The following is a 16,096-nucleotide window of genomic DNA, read 5'->3' on the forward strand; positions in this document are numbered from 1 at the left end:
TGGTCCTGACCCATTTATCTGCCCTCTTTCCCAATTCTTGGGGAGAGGTCAAATCTGAGTCTACCAGGTGTTGATGGAGAAGCTGGTTCTGACAATTACTAAGGATCTGCTCCCTCATAATCAAGTTGTACAATCCTGTATAGTCCTGCACCTTGCTGCCAGTTAACCAACCTTCCAAAGCCTTAGTGGCACAATCCACAAAATCAGACCAGTCCTGTGTCTGTGTCTTCTGGGTGTCTCTGAACAACAACCTATATTGCTCAGTGGTTAAGCCAAACCCATCTATCAGAGCACTCTTCAGGACTTTGTAATTGTTAGCATCCTCATCACTGACTGTGAGGAGCTTGTCTCTACCTTTGTCAGAAAAGGAGAGCCACAAGATAGCTGCCCACTGACTTTGGGGTACCTGCTGTACTTTGCAGGCCCTCTCCAAAGCAGTCATCCACTTGTGGATGTCATCCCCATTCTGATATGGGGGGACTATCTTGCTTAGGTTTCTATGGTCATAAGACCGATCCCTATCTCTAGGAATGTTGCTGCCACCAGTGGGTTCTGACCCACACAATTTTTGCTCTCTGGCCAGAGCAAGCTTCTCTTTGGCAAGGGCAAGTTCTTCCCTTTCAATCCTCAGTTTGGCTTCCTTCATTCTGGCCTCATGCTCTCTCCTTTGGGGCGAAGTCATCCCCCTGTGGGATGAAGCATTGGAGCTTCTTGAGTGATAGGAGTGGAGAGAGTCCCCTGAGGGAGATCTACCCCTCCTATCTCTCTTTTTAAGATTACTTGGGGGCCTGTAAGGGAAGCTCCCATGCAAGCTTAAGTTAGCCTGACTAAGTCTTCTGACTGGGGTCTTGCTACCTCCCTCTTCCTCTGAGGTCTCTTCTAACTCATCTGTATCAGTTAAGTCAGGGGTCTCTTCTGTGGAGGGGAGGCCCTTATCTACAGCTATGGCACCATACTTGGCAGCTCTTTCAGCATCATAGGCCTCCAGAAGCTCCACTAGCTGTCTAAGGGTAGGGTTGGAACCCTGTTTTAATCTCCTGGAGGTACACAGTTGTCTCATCTCCTGGAAAGTGAATGCATCATATCTAGAGGGAACCTGTCCAGGATTCTCCTCTCCTGAGGGAGTATCAGTGTGATCTCCATTCAGGGACATGATTCTAGTGAGGGTGTGGTGTGTGCACCTACCTACACTAGTTGTTTCTACTAAACCTCTCTAGTAGTTGTAGTCAGGGTGTGTTACTCCCTTCAACCTACAACCACTAAGTCCAGTAGGACTTAAGTATTATAATCTATGTTATATGTACCTAAACAATATCTGTGTGATCTTTCAATTTAGTATCTCAAGATTACAATGGTATTACAACAGCAAGCTCAGATCCCAACCGCTGCTCACCAATGTGAGAAGTTGGCCTGATGTATGATGTCACTAGTTCTAGTGTACACCTTATATCAGTCCAAACAACCCTTATGGTGATTGGTTGTAAAGTCAACCTTATAGACCAGCTATCCTAGTGGTAGCATGGACAAGAGCAGTCTTAGGCTAAACTCTGAATGGCATGTGAAGCCAGCTGTGATACCATATATAATCCCTTGAATACCAAATGAAAGGACACCACAACAGATATATATATAAAATAAAGTGTATTTATTCTAGTCAAACCCTCAGCACTCTTTATGAGATTAGAGGTAAGTACAGCACAGTCTTATTTAAGCATACATTAAGTCACACAGGTAAGTAATACAGTTGGGCCCTAGGGGCCACGCAAACCATATACTAAAGAAGTGGTATAAGGACCACTGTCACGGAAATAGGATAGGCCTAGGCCTAGGGAATCGCTGGGGCTACACTATACTAGCAACAGTTAGGAAGTGGGAGGCCCACGGGATTCAGGTGCAGAGTGGAAACACTCACGCGTAATGCGTATAGTCGATAGAAATAGTACAGTTTAGAAATAAACAGTTTAAGGACACTTCTGAAGCAGCTAGAGAGTCGAGACTCGGAAACTAGACCCTAGGATAGTCACTACCCTTGTGAGCACCGAAGTACCCAAGTTACCTAGCCCACGGGCTGCGGGTGCATAGGTGTGAACTTGCGTCGGGTTTCGTCGTGGACTTCTATGGATGCCTGAAGGAAAGTTGCTGACAGGCAGTCAGTGACGAGTGTCCGGTGGATCCCAAGGCTGGGATCAAGAATAGAGGAGACCTGCAAGCAGAAGGGACAGAGTCAATGTCACTAGCCAGTGACCACGTGGAACCAGGAAGGAACCAGGCGATGTCGTGAAGATTGCAGGTGAAGGTGAAGCTTCTCGCTGCAGCCACGAGGACCAGGGAACATCGAGGACGACTAGGACCAGGAGGTGAGCTGTCCCACGAAGGCTCTTGCTGTCGGCGGTGTCGAAGTTGGACTAGGACTCACCAAGCCTTGGCAAGCGGAACCCACGAAGAACGGAGGACTTGCTTCTGGTGCAGACCAGGAAGGTCTGGGGTGCTTCTCTTTTGTAAAGAAGCGGGAGCCAGTCTGGAGGAGCCAAACCAGCGGTGAAGATTTCAGGATGCGTCGTCACAAAGGCCACTAGCCAACGAGCAAGCAACCGGACAGACGCGGCAAGCAGGAAAATGCAGAAGGGCCCCACGCAGGACTCGTGGAGTGTGGGGGGGCTGATCTTCGGTGCAGATGGTGCTTGGGGTTGGGGCTTCTCAATCCCCTGTGCACAACTTCGAGGGTGCCTCAGAAGCTGCGCTGGAAGATACTCGCCACTTTTCCCAGGTAGCCGGTCCCACGTCTCTCGTCGCCTCCACGGATCTCAGCTCGGCTGTGGATGTGGACCAGGGTCGGAGAAGTCTGGAAGTCAAGGCTCTGGTCGGGCTCTGCAGTCGGTCCCTCGTAGAACTTTAGCAAAGCAAAGGGTAGTCTCTTGATGGTGCCTGTTTGCATAGGGTAGCCACTCCTTGGCCACAATGGAGATTCTTCAGTCTTCTTCTTTCGTCGAATGTCGAAGGTCCAGAGTTTCTGTTCAAGTTGCAGGTTCAGGATAATCTAATCTCCTGGGGCCCAGCTACCACTCTTATCCAAATCTGGGGGGCTGGGTTACCTGCTAGGTCACGCCTTATGGGTGTGACCAGGGAGGGGGGTGGTTACACCCCCTTCCCTTTGTCCAGTTTCGCGCCAGGACTGGGGCTGGAGTGCCCCAGCACCGGTTTGAACTGGACTATGCATGGGACACCTTGTGTGCCCCAGGCATGTCTCATTCCTTTCAGCCCTCCCTGCCCCAATACACTAAAGTCTGTCTGGGGAGGTGCTAGCACCTCCCCAAGCAGGAAACCTATTGTCCAGGCCTCCCTTGCCGGGATCACTCCAAGCAGCAGGAGGTCAGACTCGTGTCTGTGGCAGCAGCATCCATTTTGTGATGCTGAGGCTTTGGTTAGAGTTAAACAGTAAAGTAGGATTTTAACATGTCTCTCCCTCTAGAAGGGAGGAATAATATCCTCATCACCAGAAATGGTATGGTATTATTCCAAAGTGTTAGACACCTTACACGACATGTTTTGATAAAGCCAAACCATAGTTACCATAACCGTTTAAGATTATAAGGCACTTTAAGAGTATATGGTAGGCTATATCATAGAACAGCTATAAGGACATGGTTCCGAAAGCTGCAGACAGGCTCAGTTCATGCTAGAGCACCATCTCACATGTTACCAAGCACTCTGCCTCCAGGATTGTTAAGGCCTGCCATAGGAGTGACTGATAGGTACACATGTGTCTATTTTAAGGGTAGATATAGGTATACTATATCTAAGCAAGGGGTGATTACACAACCTTGCCCCAGCTGAGTGATCAGCCAGTTGTGTCTGATTGGAAGGCCAGACCAGGGGTGGCATAATACATGCTGCAGCCCCTGGGAGGCCTAGGGTACACCTATGCCCTGGGTACCTAGGGTACACTGTACAGGGTCCAATAAGGTGATCCTTACCAATTGTGTATGTACCTAGGGTACCTGGAGTCCATTTTAAAGAGAGAGCAGACAGCCTGAGACCCTGAATGGCAGGATCTCAGGCCAACTAAGTCGAAAAACCAGCTAGACACTAGGCAAAAAGTTGGGGGTAACCATAGTCCGATATCCACCTTCCTACACAACCCCCCCCCCCCCCCCCCCCCAAACGAAAGGAGATAAGGCTGGCCTTGACAAGGTAAGCCTCTATTGCCTAAGTGGCCATATAAGGAAGAACCAGCACTGGCATGGTTACCCCCTGTCTCATGGTCCACTAAGCAATCCCTCATCCTAAAGATATCATAGGGTCTCCACCATAGGGAATCTCTACCTTGGGTGTGTCTTTGCAAAGTAAAAGGCTGGTGTTGAGATGGAGTACTGAAGTGAGTGTCCTCAAAGTGAGGCCTCAGCTTCCTCCAATCATCCTCCACCATGGATGCCTTTCTTTCTTTCACTGAGTTGCACTGTGCTCTCAGGGTCAGCCTCTGGCTACCTAAAGCTGGAGGCTGGGTCCCTTTTGTGGTCCCATGTTTGCCTGTGCCCAACAGAATCCCTCTGGGGGAGGTCCCTAACTACCTGTAAAGGGGATCCCTCAGGAATGTTTTTACCCATCACCTGGCTAGGGCTACTAGCCAGGCAATCCTCATTCTTTTGATGGGGGGGTTCTTGTGGACAGGGGCCCTCTTGGGGTCCACTGGCCTCCCTGACCTCTGCAGCCCTGGGCTGACTGAGGCAGGGTAGAGAGAGGCAGGCTACCTGCACCAGACTGGGTCCCACCTTGGAAGGGGCCACTGACATCAGAGGCTCTGCCAGGCCAGGCCTGGCTACCTCTGGGGCAGTTCCTTCACAAGGGGTGAGGTCAGATCCCTGAGGAGGCTGACCTTTTCCTACTGTCTGGGGAGAGGGAGACTTTTCTTCCTCCCCACTACTCTGTTTGTGTGGAGTGATCCATAGTTTCAGGCTTCACTACACCTATGTCAGTCTGAGTATGGGCTGAGACCATTACAGCCTTGCCAACCTTTTCAGGGAGGCACTCAGTTTGGGTTTGAGCTGTGACTGTCCTAGCTCTGCCAATCTCTACAGGGAAGTCTGTCTTTGCCTGGGCTGTGGCTACCACTGCCCTTCCAACCTTTTCAGGGAGGAAATCTACTTGGACAGGGGTTGTGACTGGCACAACCCCACTACCCTTTTTTGAAAGGCCTACCATTTTAGAATGGGTGTCTTGTTCAACTCCAGCCCAAGCTGAGAGTTCTAAGTCATTCCCCAGTAAGCAGTCCACAGGCAAGGTTGGAGACACTGCCACCCTTTTAGGGCCAGTGACACCTCCCCAGCTGAGACATACCTCTGCCATGGGATGACTGTTCTGTTTGCCATCAATGTTAGTTACCTGGTATGAGAAACCAGGCAAAAGCTGCTCAGAGGGAACTAGCCTATGGGCCACCATAGTGATGCTAGCTCCAGTGTCTCTGTAGGCCTCAGCTTTTCTACCATTGATGTAGGGCTCCTGTCTGTACCTACCCAAAGTGTTGGGACAGGCAGTGAAGTTGGCAAACCCCATGCCACCATCACAGACAAGAGTAGCTGCTGTAGGGGAATTGGCTAAGCCAGGGTCCTCCTGTATTCCCCAAGAAAACCCAACCAAATATTTGGGGGCACTCCCACCACCTGGGGGATTACTGCTGACAGTAATAGGTGGTGTGACAGGAGTAGTTGGAGGAACAGTTTTGTTTTTAGCCTTTGGGCAACTGCTGTCAGTTTTCCAATGCCCAGGAGTTTTACACTCATGGCAGTAAGGCTTTTTAACTGTGGTAGAGGAGGGAGCTTGGGACCCACCACCCTGTGTGGAGTTTTGGGGCCCTGAGGAAGATTTCTCTTTAGTTTTATCCCCACCCTTCTCTTGAGGCTTGGTGGTATCTTTCTTTTGGTCACCACCCTGATTTTTAGGCCTAATCCTGGTCCTGACCCATTTATCTGCCCTCTTTCCCAATTCTTGGGGAGAGGTCAAATCTGAGTCTACCAGGTGTTGATGGAGAAGCTGGTTCTGACAATTACTAAGGATCTGCTCCCTCATAATCAAGTTGTACAATCCTGTATAGTCCTGCACCTTGCTGCCAGTTAACCAACCTTCCAAAGCCTTAGTGGCACAATCCACAAAATCAGACCAGTCCTGTGTCTGTGTCTTCTGGGTGTCTCTGAACAACAACCTATATTGCTCAGTGGTTAAGCCAAACCCATCTATCAGAGCACTCTTCAGGACTTTGTAATTGTTAGCATCCTCATCACTGACTGTGAGGAGCTTGTCTCTACCTTTGTCAGAAAAGGAGAGCCACAAGATAGCTGCCCACTGACTTTGGGGTACCTGCTGTACTTTGCAGGCCCTCTCCAAAGCAGTCATCCACTTGTGGATGTCATCCCCATTCTGATATGGGGGGACTATCTTGCTTAGGTTTCTATGGTCATAAGACCGATCCCTATCTCTAGGAATGTTGCTGCCACCAGTGGGTTCTGACCCACACAATTTTTGCTCTCTGGCCAGAGCAAGCTTCTCTTTGGCAAGGGCAAGTTCTTCCCTTTCAATCCTCAGTTTGGCTTCCTTCATTCTGGCCTCATGCTCTCTCCTTTGGGGCGAAGTCATCCCCCTGTGGGATGAAGCATTGGAGCTTCTTGAGTGATAGGAGTGGAGAGAGTCCCCTGAGGGAGATCTACCCCTCCTATCTCTCTTTTTAAGATTACTTGGGGGCCTGTAAGGGAAGCTCCCATGCAAGCTTAAGTTAGCCTGACTAAGTCTTCTGACTGGGGTCTTGCTACCTCCCTCTTCCTCTGAGGTCTCTTCTAACTCATCTGTATCAGTTAAGTCAGGGGTCTCTTCTGTGGAGGGGAGGCCCTTATCTACAGCTATGGCACCATACTTGGCAGCTCTTTCAGCATCATAGGCCTCCAGAAGCTCCACTAGCTGTCTAAGGGTAGGGTTGGAACCCTGTTTTAATCTCCTGGAGGTACACAGTTGTCTCATCTCCTGGAAAGTGAATGCATCATATCTAGAGGGAACCTGTCCAGGATTCTCCTCTCCTGAGGGAGTATCAGTGTGATCTCCATTCAGGGACATGATTCTAGTGAGGGTGTGGTGTGTGCACCTACCTACACTAGTTGTTTCTACTAAACCTCTCTAGTAGTTGTAGTCAGGGTGTGTTACTCCCTTCAACCTACAACCACTAAGTCCAGTAGGACTTAAGTATTATAATCTATGTTATATGTACCTAAACAATATCTGTGTGATCTTTCAATTTAGTATCTCAAGATTACAATGGTATTACAACAGCAAGCTCAGATCCCAACCGCTGCTCACCAATGTGAGAAGTTGGCCTGATGTATGATGTCACTAGTTCTAGTGTACACCTTATATCAGTCCAAACAACCCTTATGGTGATTGGTTGTAAAGTCAACCTTATAGACCAGCTATCCTAGTGGTAGCATGGACAAGAGCAGTCTTAGGCTAAACTCTGAATGGCATGTGAAGCCAGCTGTGATACCATATATAATCCCTTGAATACCAAATGAAAGGACACCACAACAGATATATATATAAAATAAAGTGTATTTATTCTAGTCAAACCCTCAGCACTCTTTATGAGATTAGAGGTAAGTACAGCACAGTCTTATTTAAGCATACATTAAGTCACACAGGTAAGTAATACAGTTGGGCCCTAGGGGCCACGCAAACCATATACTAAAGAAGTGGTATAAGGACCACTGTCACGGAAATAGGATAGGCCTAGGCCTAGGGAATCGCTGGGGCTACACTATACTAGCAACAGTTAGGAAGTGGGAGGCCCACGGGATTCAGGTGCAGAGTGGAAACACTCACGCGTAATGCGTATAGTCGATAGAAATAGTACAGTTTAGAAATAAACAGTTTAAGGACACTTCTGAAGCAGCTAGAGAGTCGAGACTCGGAAACTAGACCCTAGGATAGTCACTACCCTTGTGAGCACCGAAGTACCCAAGTTACCTAGCCCACGGGCTGCGGGTGCATAGGTGTGAACTTGCGTCGGGTTTCGTCGTGGACTTCTATGGATGCCTGAAGGAAAGTTGCTGACAGGCAGTCAGTGACGAGTGTCCGGTGGATCCCAAGGCTGGGATCAAGAATAGAGGAGACCTGCAAGCAGAAGGGACAGAGTCAAGGTCACTAGCCAGTGACCACGTGGAACCAGGAAGGAACCAGGCGATGTCGTGAAGATTGCAGGTGAAGGTGAAGCTTCTCGCTGCAGCCACGAGGACCAGGGAACATCGAGGACGACTAGGACCAGGAGGTGAGCTGTCCCACGAAGGCTCTTGCTGTCGGCGGTGTCGAAGTTGGACTAGGACTCACCAAGCCTTGGCAAGCGGAACCCACGAAGAACGGAGGACTTGCTTCTGGTGCAGACCAGGAAGGTCTGGGGTGCTTCTCTTTTGTAAAGAAGCGGGAGCCAGTCTGGAGGAGCCAAACCAGCGGTGAAGATTTCAGGATGCGTCGTCACAAAGGCCACTAGCCAACGAGCAAGCAACCGGACAGACGCGGCAAGCAGGAAAATGCAGAAGGGCCCCACGCAGGACTCGTGGAGTGTGGGGGGGCTGATCTTCGGTGCAGATGGTGCTTGGGGTTGGGGCTTCTCAATCCCCGGTGCACAACTTCGAGGGTGCCTCAGAAGCTGCGCTGGAAGATACTCGCCACTTTTCCCAGGTAGCCGGTCCCACGTCTCTCGTCGCCTCCACGGATCTCAGCTCGGCTGTGGATGTGGACCAGGGTCGGAGAAGTCTGGAAGTCAAGGCTCTGGTCGGGCTCTGCAGTCGGTCCCTCGTAGAACTTTAGCAAAGCAAAGGGTAGTCTCTTGATGGTGCCTGTTTGCATAGGGTAGCCACTCCTTGGCCACAATGGAGATTCTTCAGTCTTCTTCTTTCGTCGAATGTCGAAGGTCCAGAGTTTCTGTTCAAGTTGCAGGTTCACGATAATCTAATCTCCTGGGGCCCAGCTACCACTCTTATCCAAATCTGGGGGGCTGGGTTACCTGCTAGGTCACGCCTTATGGGTGTGACCAGGGAGGGGGGTGGTTACACCCCCTTCCCTTTGTCCAGTTTCGCGCCAGGACTGGGGCTGGAGTGCCCCAGCACCGGTTTGAACTGGACTATGCATGGGACACCTTGTGTGCCCCAGGCATGTCTCATTCCTTTCAGCCCTCCCTGCCCCAATACACTAAAGTCTGTCTGGGGAGGTGCTAGCACCTCCCCAAGCAGGAAACCTATTGTCCAGGCCTCCCTTGCCGGGATCACTCCAAGCAGCAGGAGGTCAGACTCGTGTCTGTGGCAGCAGCATCCATTTTGTGATGCTGAGGCTTTGGTTAGAGTTAAACAGTAAAGTAGGATTTTAACATGTCTCTCCCTCTAGAAGGGAGGAATAATATCCTCATCACCAGAAATGGTATGGTATTATTCCAAAGTGTTAGACACCTTACACGACATGTTTTGATAAAGCCAAACCATAGTTACCATAACCGTTTAAGATTATAAGGCACTTTAAGAGTATATGGTAGGCTATATCATAGAACAGCTATAAGGACATGGTTCCGAAAGCTGCAGACAGGCTTAGCTCGTGCTAGAGCACCATCTCACATGTTACCAAGCACTCTGCCTCCAGGATTGTTAAGGACTGCCATAGGAGTGACTGATAGGTACACATGTGTCTATTTTAAGGGTAGATATAGGTATACTATATCTAAGCAAGGGGTGATTACACGACCTTGCCCCAGCTGAGTGATCAGCCAGTTGTGTCTGATTGGAAGGCCAGACCAGGGGTGGCATAATACATACTGCAGCCCCTGGGAGGCCTAGGTTACACCTATGCCCTGGGTACCTAGGGTACACTGTACAGGGTCCAATAAGGTGATCCTTACCAATTGTGTATGTACCTAGGGTACTTGGAGTCCATTTTAAAGAGAGAGCAGACAGCCTGAGACCCTGAATGGCAGGATCTCAGGCCAACTAAGTCGAAAAACCAGCTAGACACTAGGCAAAAAGTTGGGGGTAACCATAGTCCGATATCCACCTTCCTACAACAATTCTATGTGACACACTACTGTAGTCTGACTGGTAAACCAAGGGACTCCACTACATAGGTCTGCATATCCATATTGTCCAAGGAGTCCTGTGTTTGATTAGGAAAACTACCCGATCTCATAAAAGATGGCCCACTCACACGGGGAGATGCGCCACTCTTGCTGCACCAGGGAGTGATCATGTAGCCGCATACAGGTCGCCGGTCTAGGTTGTTAGCTCAGCTGTCTGTGGATGAATGATCATTTGGAAGATCACTTACAGAGCCAGCAGGAGGTTAACCTATAATAGAAAGATAAGAGCAGGCACAGAAAATGGATGATCAGCAGGGCAATGTGAGCAGAAGAGGGAGGGTTTCCTTAGCAACAACGTTCCTTGAGTTTATCATGTGGTCTGCACAAGTGATATCTTCTCTCTGGCCTGGCGCATGGGGGGGATGCTAAGGGAAAAGTACTCATCAAGCAGAGCAATGCATCATGTCCAGCATGCAAAAAGCTATTGCTGCCACATGCTTCAGATCTCATGCGAGGGGGTGCACAGAGTTCCTTTTCCTGCCCTGACTTCTCGTCACTGTGGCGGCCACTCATATTTTCGCAGGACTAGCAGGGAATGCCACCTAACATCACAGCAGAGGATCCAAACTTTTTAGTGGTCCCTTTTCATGTGCCCACAGTTAGGTCTCCAGACAACTGGAGGCTCAGGAGCATTGAGAGGAAGCATGGTGATGGCTCTAGTCTTTAGTGGAGCACATGTAAGAGCAGTGCCAGTATTGTGAATGAAGAGTAAGACTAGGAGGCCCTGATCTGCTGGGTCAGCAGTGACACGCCTAAACTCCAACCACTGCAAATCACCTAGCAGAACTTGGCGGGTCTTGTGAATTGCACTTCCCTGTAAGCCCCGGGATTGGCAAGAAAAACATGACCCACCATAAATCCATGCACGCAAAAAACCATCGTTTAGCTTCCGCAGCGCTGGATGTATTTTGCTAGAGAAACTAAAACAATAGCATTTGAGGAAGCGGCCTTGGTCTTTGATTGCACAGCAGATGTGACGAGATGAGAACAAGATTTACAGGCTTGTTTACACAAGAGCTAGGAGCAGCAAGTGAAAACACAAGCGCTCGTATTAAGTGCTTTTCAACCAAGAAAAAAGTTGTTCCTAACACAAATGCTAAAATGTGACCAGTGGAAGGATGATGTAATTGGTCCCTGCTCTCAGGGAGGGCTAAACACAGGAAGTGGCATGACGCATGCCATGGACAAATGTGGACAAAGAATAGAAGAGCAACGATGGAGCCAACAAATGGGAAGCCTATGGGCGGACTGAAGCCCACAAAGTATATACAACATGTCTCAAAGAGCCAGCACAAGTACTGTATAGGCAAGACCTAAAAAGAGCTCAGCACTGGGTGTGGAAAAGCCTGATCAGGAAAGAGGTTAATATTTTAGGGACCAAATTTCTTTTTTTTTTTTTTTTTTTAACTCCTCACTAATCTGAAAAGTGTTCGTTTGATCTTTTATTCCTCTCCCTCGCACTCTTTCACACATACTCCTCCCCACTCACTGTTTCAAATCTCAAATCGGTCTTAACATTCTAAATGTTTGTTTCTTTTTCACTTTTCATGGATAGAAATGTGAAAACTGATAATTTGTGCTCGGTTCTGCCTTTCCACAAAATATTACCTCTGATTAGTAGTGAGCGCTAGATCATTGTCACTAACTTGTTGGTTCTACTTCATCTTGCTTCTTCTTGTTTAACACTGCAACTAGCGTGTTGCTTCAAATCTGACACCTGACTACTAGCTGAAGTTTTGTGTCTTAATGCTTTGCAGACTCTATACAAGATTAATCTTTGATTTTTACTGTACAAGTTTGCCTTAAAAATTACTAAGGCACTGTGCGATGGTGTACATATTGGGTTTTATAAGATATTATTCATTCCCAAATATATTTTTTGTAAATGATCAGTGGCAATGGTTTAGTATCGGAAAAGTAGAAAGAGTTCTGTTTTATTTTGTTTTTATAGGTTTCGTAGTTTGACGACTGCTTTCTTCAGGGATGCCATGGGGTTTCTTCTGCTTTTTGACTTGACAAATCAACAGAGTTTCATCAATGTCAGAAACTGGATAAGTAAGTTTTTCTTCACTATTTCTTTTTTTTTTTCGTTGATGCATTTTTTAAGGTCTGAGTGTCGAATTACCTTACCCAAATAAGAGTTATTTGTTTACCAAAACTGAAAAGTTTCATTACACTTGGAAAAGATTTGGTTTCAAGCAGTGATGATTTCCATAAAATCATAATTGTTAGCCATGCAGTAAATTACATGTACACTTAATTGTCAGTTATGTTGAGAATTGAGAGAATATGTTCCATTGCGTGCTCTGTCATATCAGAATGATTTGTAAGGCATGTATATTACCGGGGGTGTATCCTGGTGCCTAAGAATGAGAGGGCCTGGCCTGACTGGGTTCTATTAGAATATCCATGTTTTAAGTTTTCCGTGAAATTCTATGACGGAGCTGGCAGCTCTGATGTATAATGGGAGGTCGTTGCCGCCTTTAGGAGCCAGGCAATAATAGGTTCTATCCCTAGCTCTTCAGAAGTGAGGGACATGAGCAAGCAACAGGTTGGCAGAGCGGAGGTGTCTGGCGGGGTCTTGAAACTGATGCAGCTGTTTAAGTATGTGGGGCTTTGCTTAAGAATTGTTGGGTGTGTAGGAGTGAAGAGTTTGAAGAAGGCGCTTTTGAGTATAGTGAACCAGTGGAGTTCTTAGAGGTGATTGGATGTGTGTGCATGCAGTGGGAATTTGAGAGTTAGTCTGGCTGCTGGGTTCTGAATAACCTAGAGTTTCTTGGTGAGTTGCCCTATGATTCCGATGTAGAGAGCGTATCCATAGTCCAGTCTGCTGCTAATCAGTGTTCCAGTGACTGATCTTCATGTGTTTTGCGGGAGCCATGTAAAAACTTTCTTGATGAGTTTGAGGGTGTCAAAGCAGGTGGAGGCGACCGTGTTGACCTAGTTAGATACAGATATTTGATTGTTGTGGAGAGAGTGGGCGAGTTCTTCCTCACTTCCGGGACTCGGGGGTTAACGCACTAGCTGCCTTATACCATTTCCTATATTTAGGAGATGGCGTTGCTGACGCGCAGCGTACGTGCGGAGTGGGTGCGCCAAAGGCGTGCCAAAGGCAAGCCTGTCTGTGCCCATCCACGCCAGTCTGTCGCCAGGAGCCAGAACGCCTGTATCGCACCCCGCCAATATAAGAAACCTTGCTAATATCGTCTACTCAGCAGAGGATCTGGTTAAAATTAGGAACTATTGTAATAATTCTCTTACCTATACACACTGTCACACACAAACTATAGTAAACATCCTTGAAGGCCCTTTCTCCTGTCGCCAATGCTGCTTTCAAAGTCTCAAGCTGATCAATTCTGAATCTGTCCGTGCACAGTTCTGACCCAGTGTCGGTGCTCAGTTCAGACCCAGCTCTTGAGGCAAACTCTACTAATAAAGACCTTCCAATCTTAATGTTCCCTCCACAAATGCATGGAAATGCCTTCTTTGTAATGTTAGATCACTGCCTAAGCACGAAATTGAAATCTGGGACATACTTGAGTCTCTCTCGCCAGCCCATGGGTTTTTTCACAGAGACGTGGCTCAAACCGCACTCCACCCCCGCTATTGCTATGACCTTACCTTCTAACTATGATATACTGAGATTAGATAGGCTAGATAAAATGGGAGGAGGACTAGCAATTATTTTTAATAATTCATTTAAAATCACGAATGCTGAATCTGAGGCATAAGCTGAGATATGTGTCTTTAAAATTGATTTCTCTCCCCAGAATAGCTGGAAAGGAGCTCTTGTCTACCGTCCCCCTGGCCCCTTGGGATTTTTTAGTCATAATCTTATAGAGCTTATTGCGATACAGACATTGTCCTCTAATACTTTTATTCTACTCTGGGATTTCAATGTCCATGTGGATGAGCCTTCTAATGTAGAAGCATTACAACCCTGCTCTGACCTGGCTTCCCTAGGTCTCAAGCAATGTGTTATGGGTCCCACTCATAATGCTGGTCACACGCTAGACTTGATCTTCACAAACTCCCCCTTGTTGTCCTGTGAAACCCCTTGTCTGGACGGACCACGCCCTTATACACTTTCAAATCTCAGCATCTCACATGGCCGTAACTTGTAATAATCCCCATAAACTAATTCCTTGTAGACAATGGCATAAAGTCTCTCCTGATGCCTTTATGAAAGTATTTACTATCCTTAACATAGAGAATACAACAGACATGCAGGAAGCTTTCAAACTATTTCATACATCTCTCCAATACTGCCATTAAGACTCTAGCACCTGAATAACTTCACTCCTCACCAAGATTAACACCACATGCATCCTGGTGCACGCCGGATCTACGCAAGTAAAAAACCCAATGTAAAAAGTTGGAAAGAAAATGGCGGTATATTCCCATACCTAACAATCGGGATGCTCATAAAAAATCTTTGAAATAGCAATGGGGTAACCCAGTATCCCTCAGAACCTGGGCAGTTGTATATAAAGATAACAGTTGGTTCTGTCGGGTATGAATAATTTCTTTAAACTATTGGAGCACTCCTTAAGTTATTTGCATGAAAAAGGAAATTAAATCACGCAAAATACACACAATGAGACCATAAAGGGTATTCAAGATTTTATAAATTACGTCATTTTTAAATACCCAAATTGAATTGCATGGCTGTCAAACAAGAAAACAAGTAAAGGATTTCGTGACAAGGAGACATGTGGTGCTCAGTGATGTAGTGATAGTGCAGCATATATACAAAGTGATTGAGATGGTTTCAGGAATAAGAATAGGCCAGAAGAACAAATAATCAAATAGATCTGCAGGTTAAGTTAATGAATCTTTATGCAGAGTCTTTTTACTGGTCCGGGGGTATATGTCGACGTTTCAACCCTGGAAGCGCACTACTGTCTAGTCAATGCGGGTCTTCATCAGGACATAGCAAGGAGGTGACAGCCTATGGCGGCCCAATATGGCTTAAGGGACGTGTTCTAAACTCTTCGTGTGGGCAATTGTTCATTCAGGAGCATGATCTCCTGTATCGTATTAATTCCAATGATGGACTATGGTCGTATTTTAAGTCTTGAATGTATTTTCGGAGTGTTAAGGAGAGGCGCAGGCGTTCGTCCTGCCTCCTCTGGGAGTGTAAAATTCACTTAGTTGATTCCCAAGTTGCAAGTTATTGTGCGCGGAGCTCAGGCATACGTCCTGTCTCCTGTGACCGTGTCTAACACAGCAATATTAGGAAAGCACGGAAAAGTTTTACTGTGCAGCAACTCGTGAGCGCTGGCAATTCCTCCAAGCAACTCTTTAAAACCCTTAATTCTTTAATCAATCCTCAGGCTTGCAATAACAATATTCCCCCATCACAAAATCTATGCGATCAGATTGCCGATCACCTAGAGGATAAAATGAATCTAATTTATAATAATCTTACTATTCTGACACACAGTTTTAACTCTGAGCCTACGTATGTTGGTAACTCAGAGCCTACGTATGTTGGTAACAAGCAAACCTGCCCCGCACTCTTGAAGTTTACTCCTGCCATCTATGTTGGTGCTGCTAGACCTGTCTGCGGCCTTTGATACCATATCTCATCCTATATTGATACGGAGACTAGAGGAGATAGGTATCTAGGGCCTGGTGCTACAGTGGTTCAGAAACTATCTGTCTGACCATACTCAGACTATTCATTTAGGACCTTTTCGGTCACGTACCATGGTGATAAATAAAGGAGTGCCCCCAGGGCTCTTGTTTGATCCCTACTCTGTTCAACATATATGTCACTCCTCTTGCAAACATCATAAGAGCGTATGGCTTCACGCCTATTTCATATGCGGACGATACCCAACTTCTGTTAGCCTTTGACAAAGAACTGTCCGAAACGAGAGAGCATTTCACTGCTGGCATGAAAGCTATTACAGCATGGATGGCTGCTAACTCTCCAAC

General features: G+C 47.2%; 1 protein-coding gene across 13 annotated transcripts in view; it reads left to right on the plus strand.

The window, feature by feature from the left end:
* The window catches only part of RAB27A (RAB27A, member RAS oncogene family), a 462,534-nt gene that overhangs the window by 383,674 nt on the left and 62,764 nt on the right, over positions 1-16,096 (plus strand). For all 13 annotated transcript variants that reach the window (XM_085644145.1, XM_085644154.1, XM_085644157.1 and 10 more), the window contains one exon: positions 12,105-12,208. In XM_085644145.1, coding sequence (XP_085500271.1) covers positions 12,105-12,208 — 104 coding nt within the window. The remainder of the gene's footprint in view (positions 1-12,104; positions 12,209-16,096) is intronic.

The sequence above is a fragment of the Triturus cristatus genome, chromosome 3_1 (genome assembly GCF_964204655.1).
Source record: "Triturus cristatus chromosome 3_1, aTriCri1.1, whole genome shotgun sequence".
In the NCBI taxonomy this organism is placed as follows: domain Eukaryota; kingdom Metazoa; phylum Chordata; class Amphibia; order Caudata; family Salamandridae; genus Triturus; species Triturus cristatus.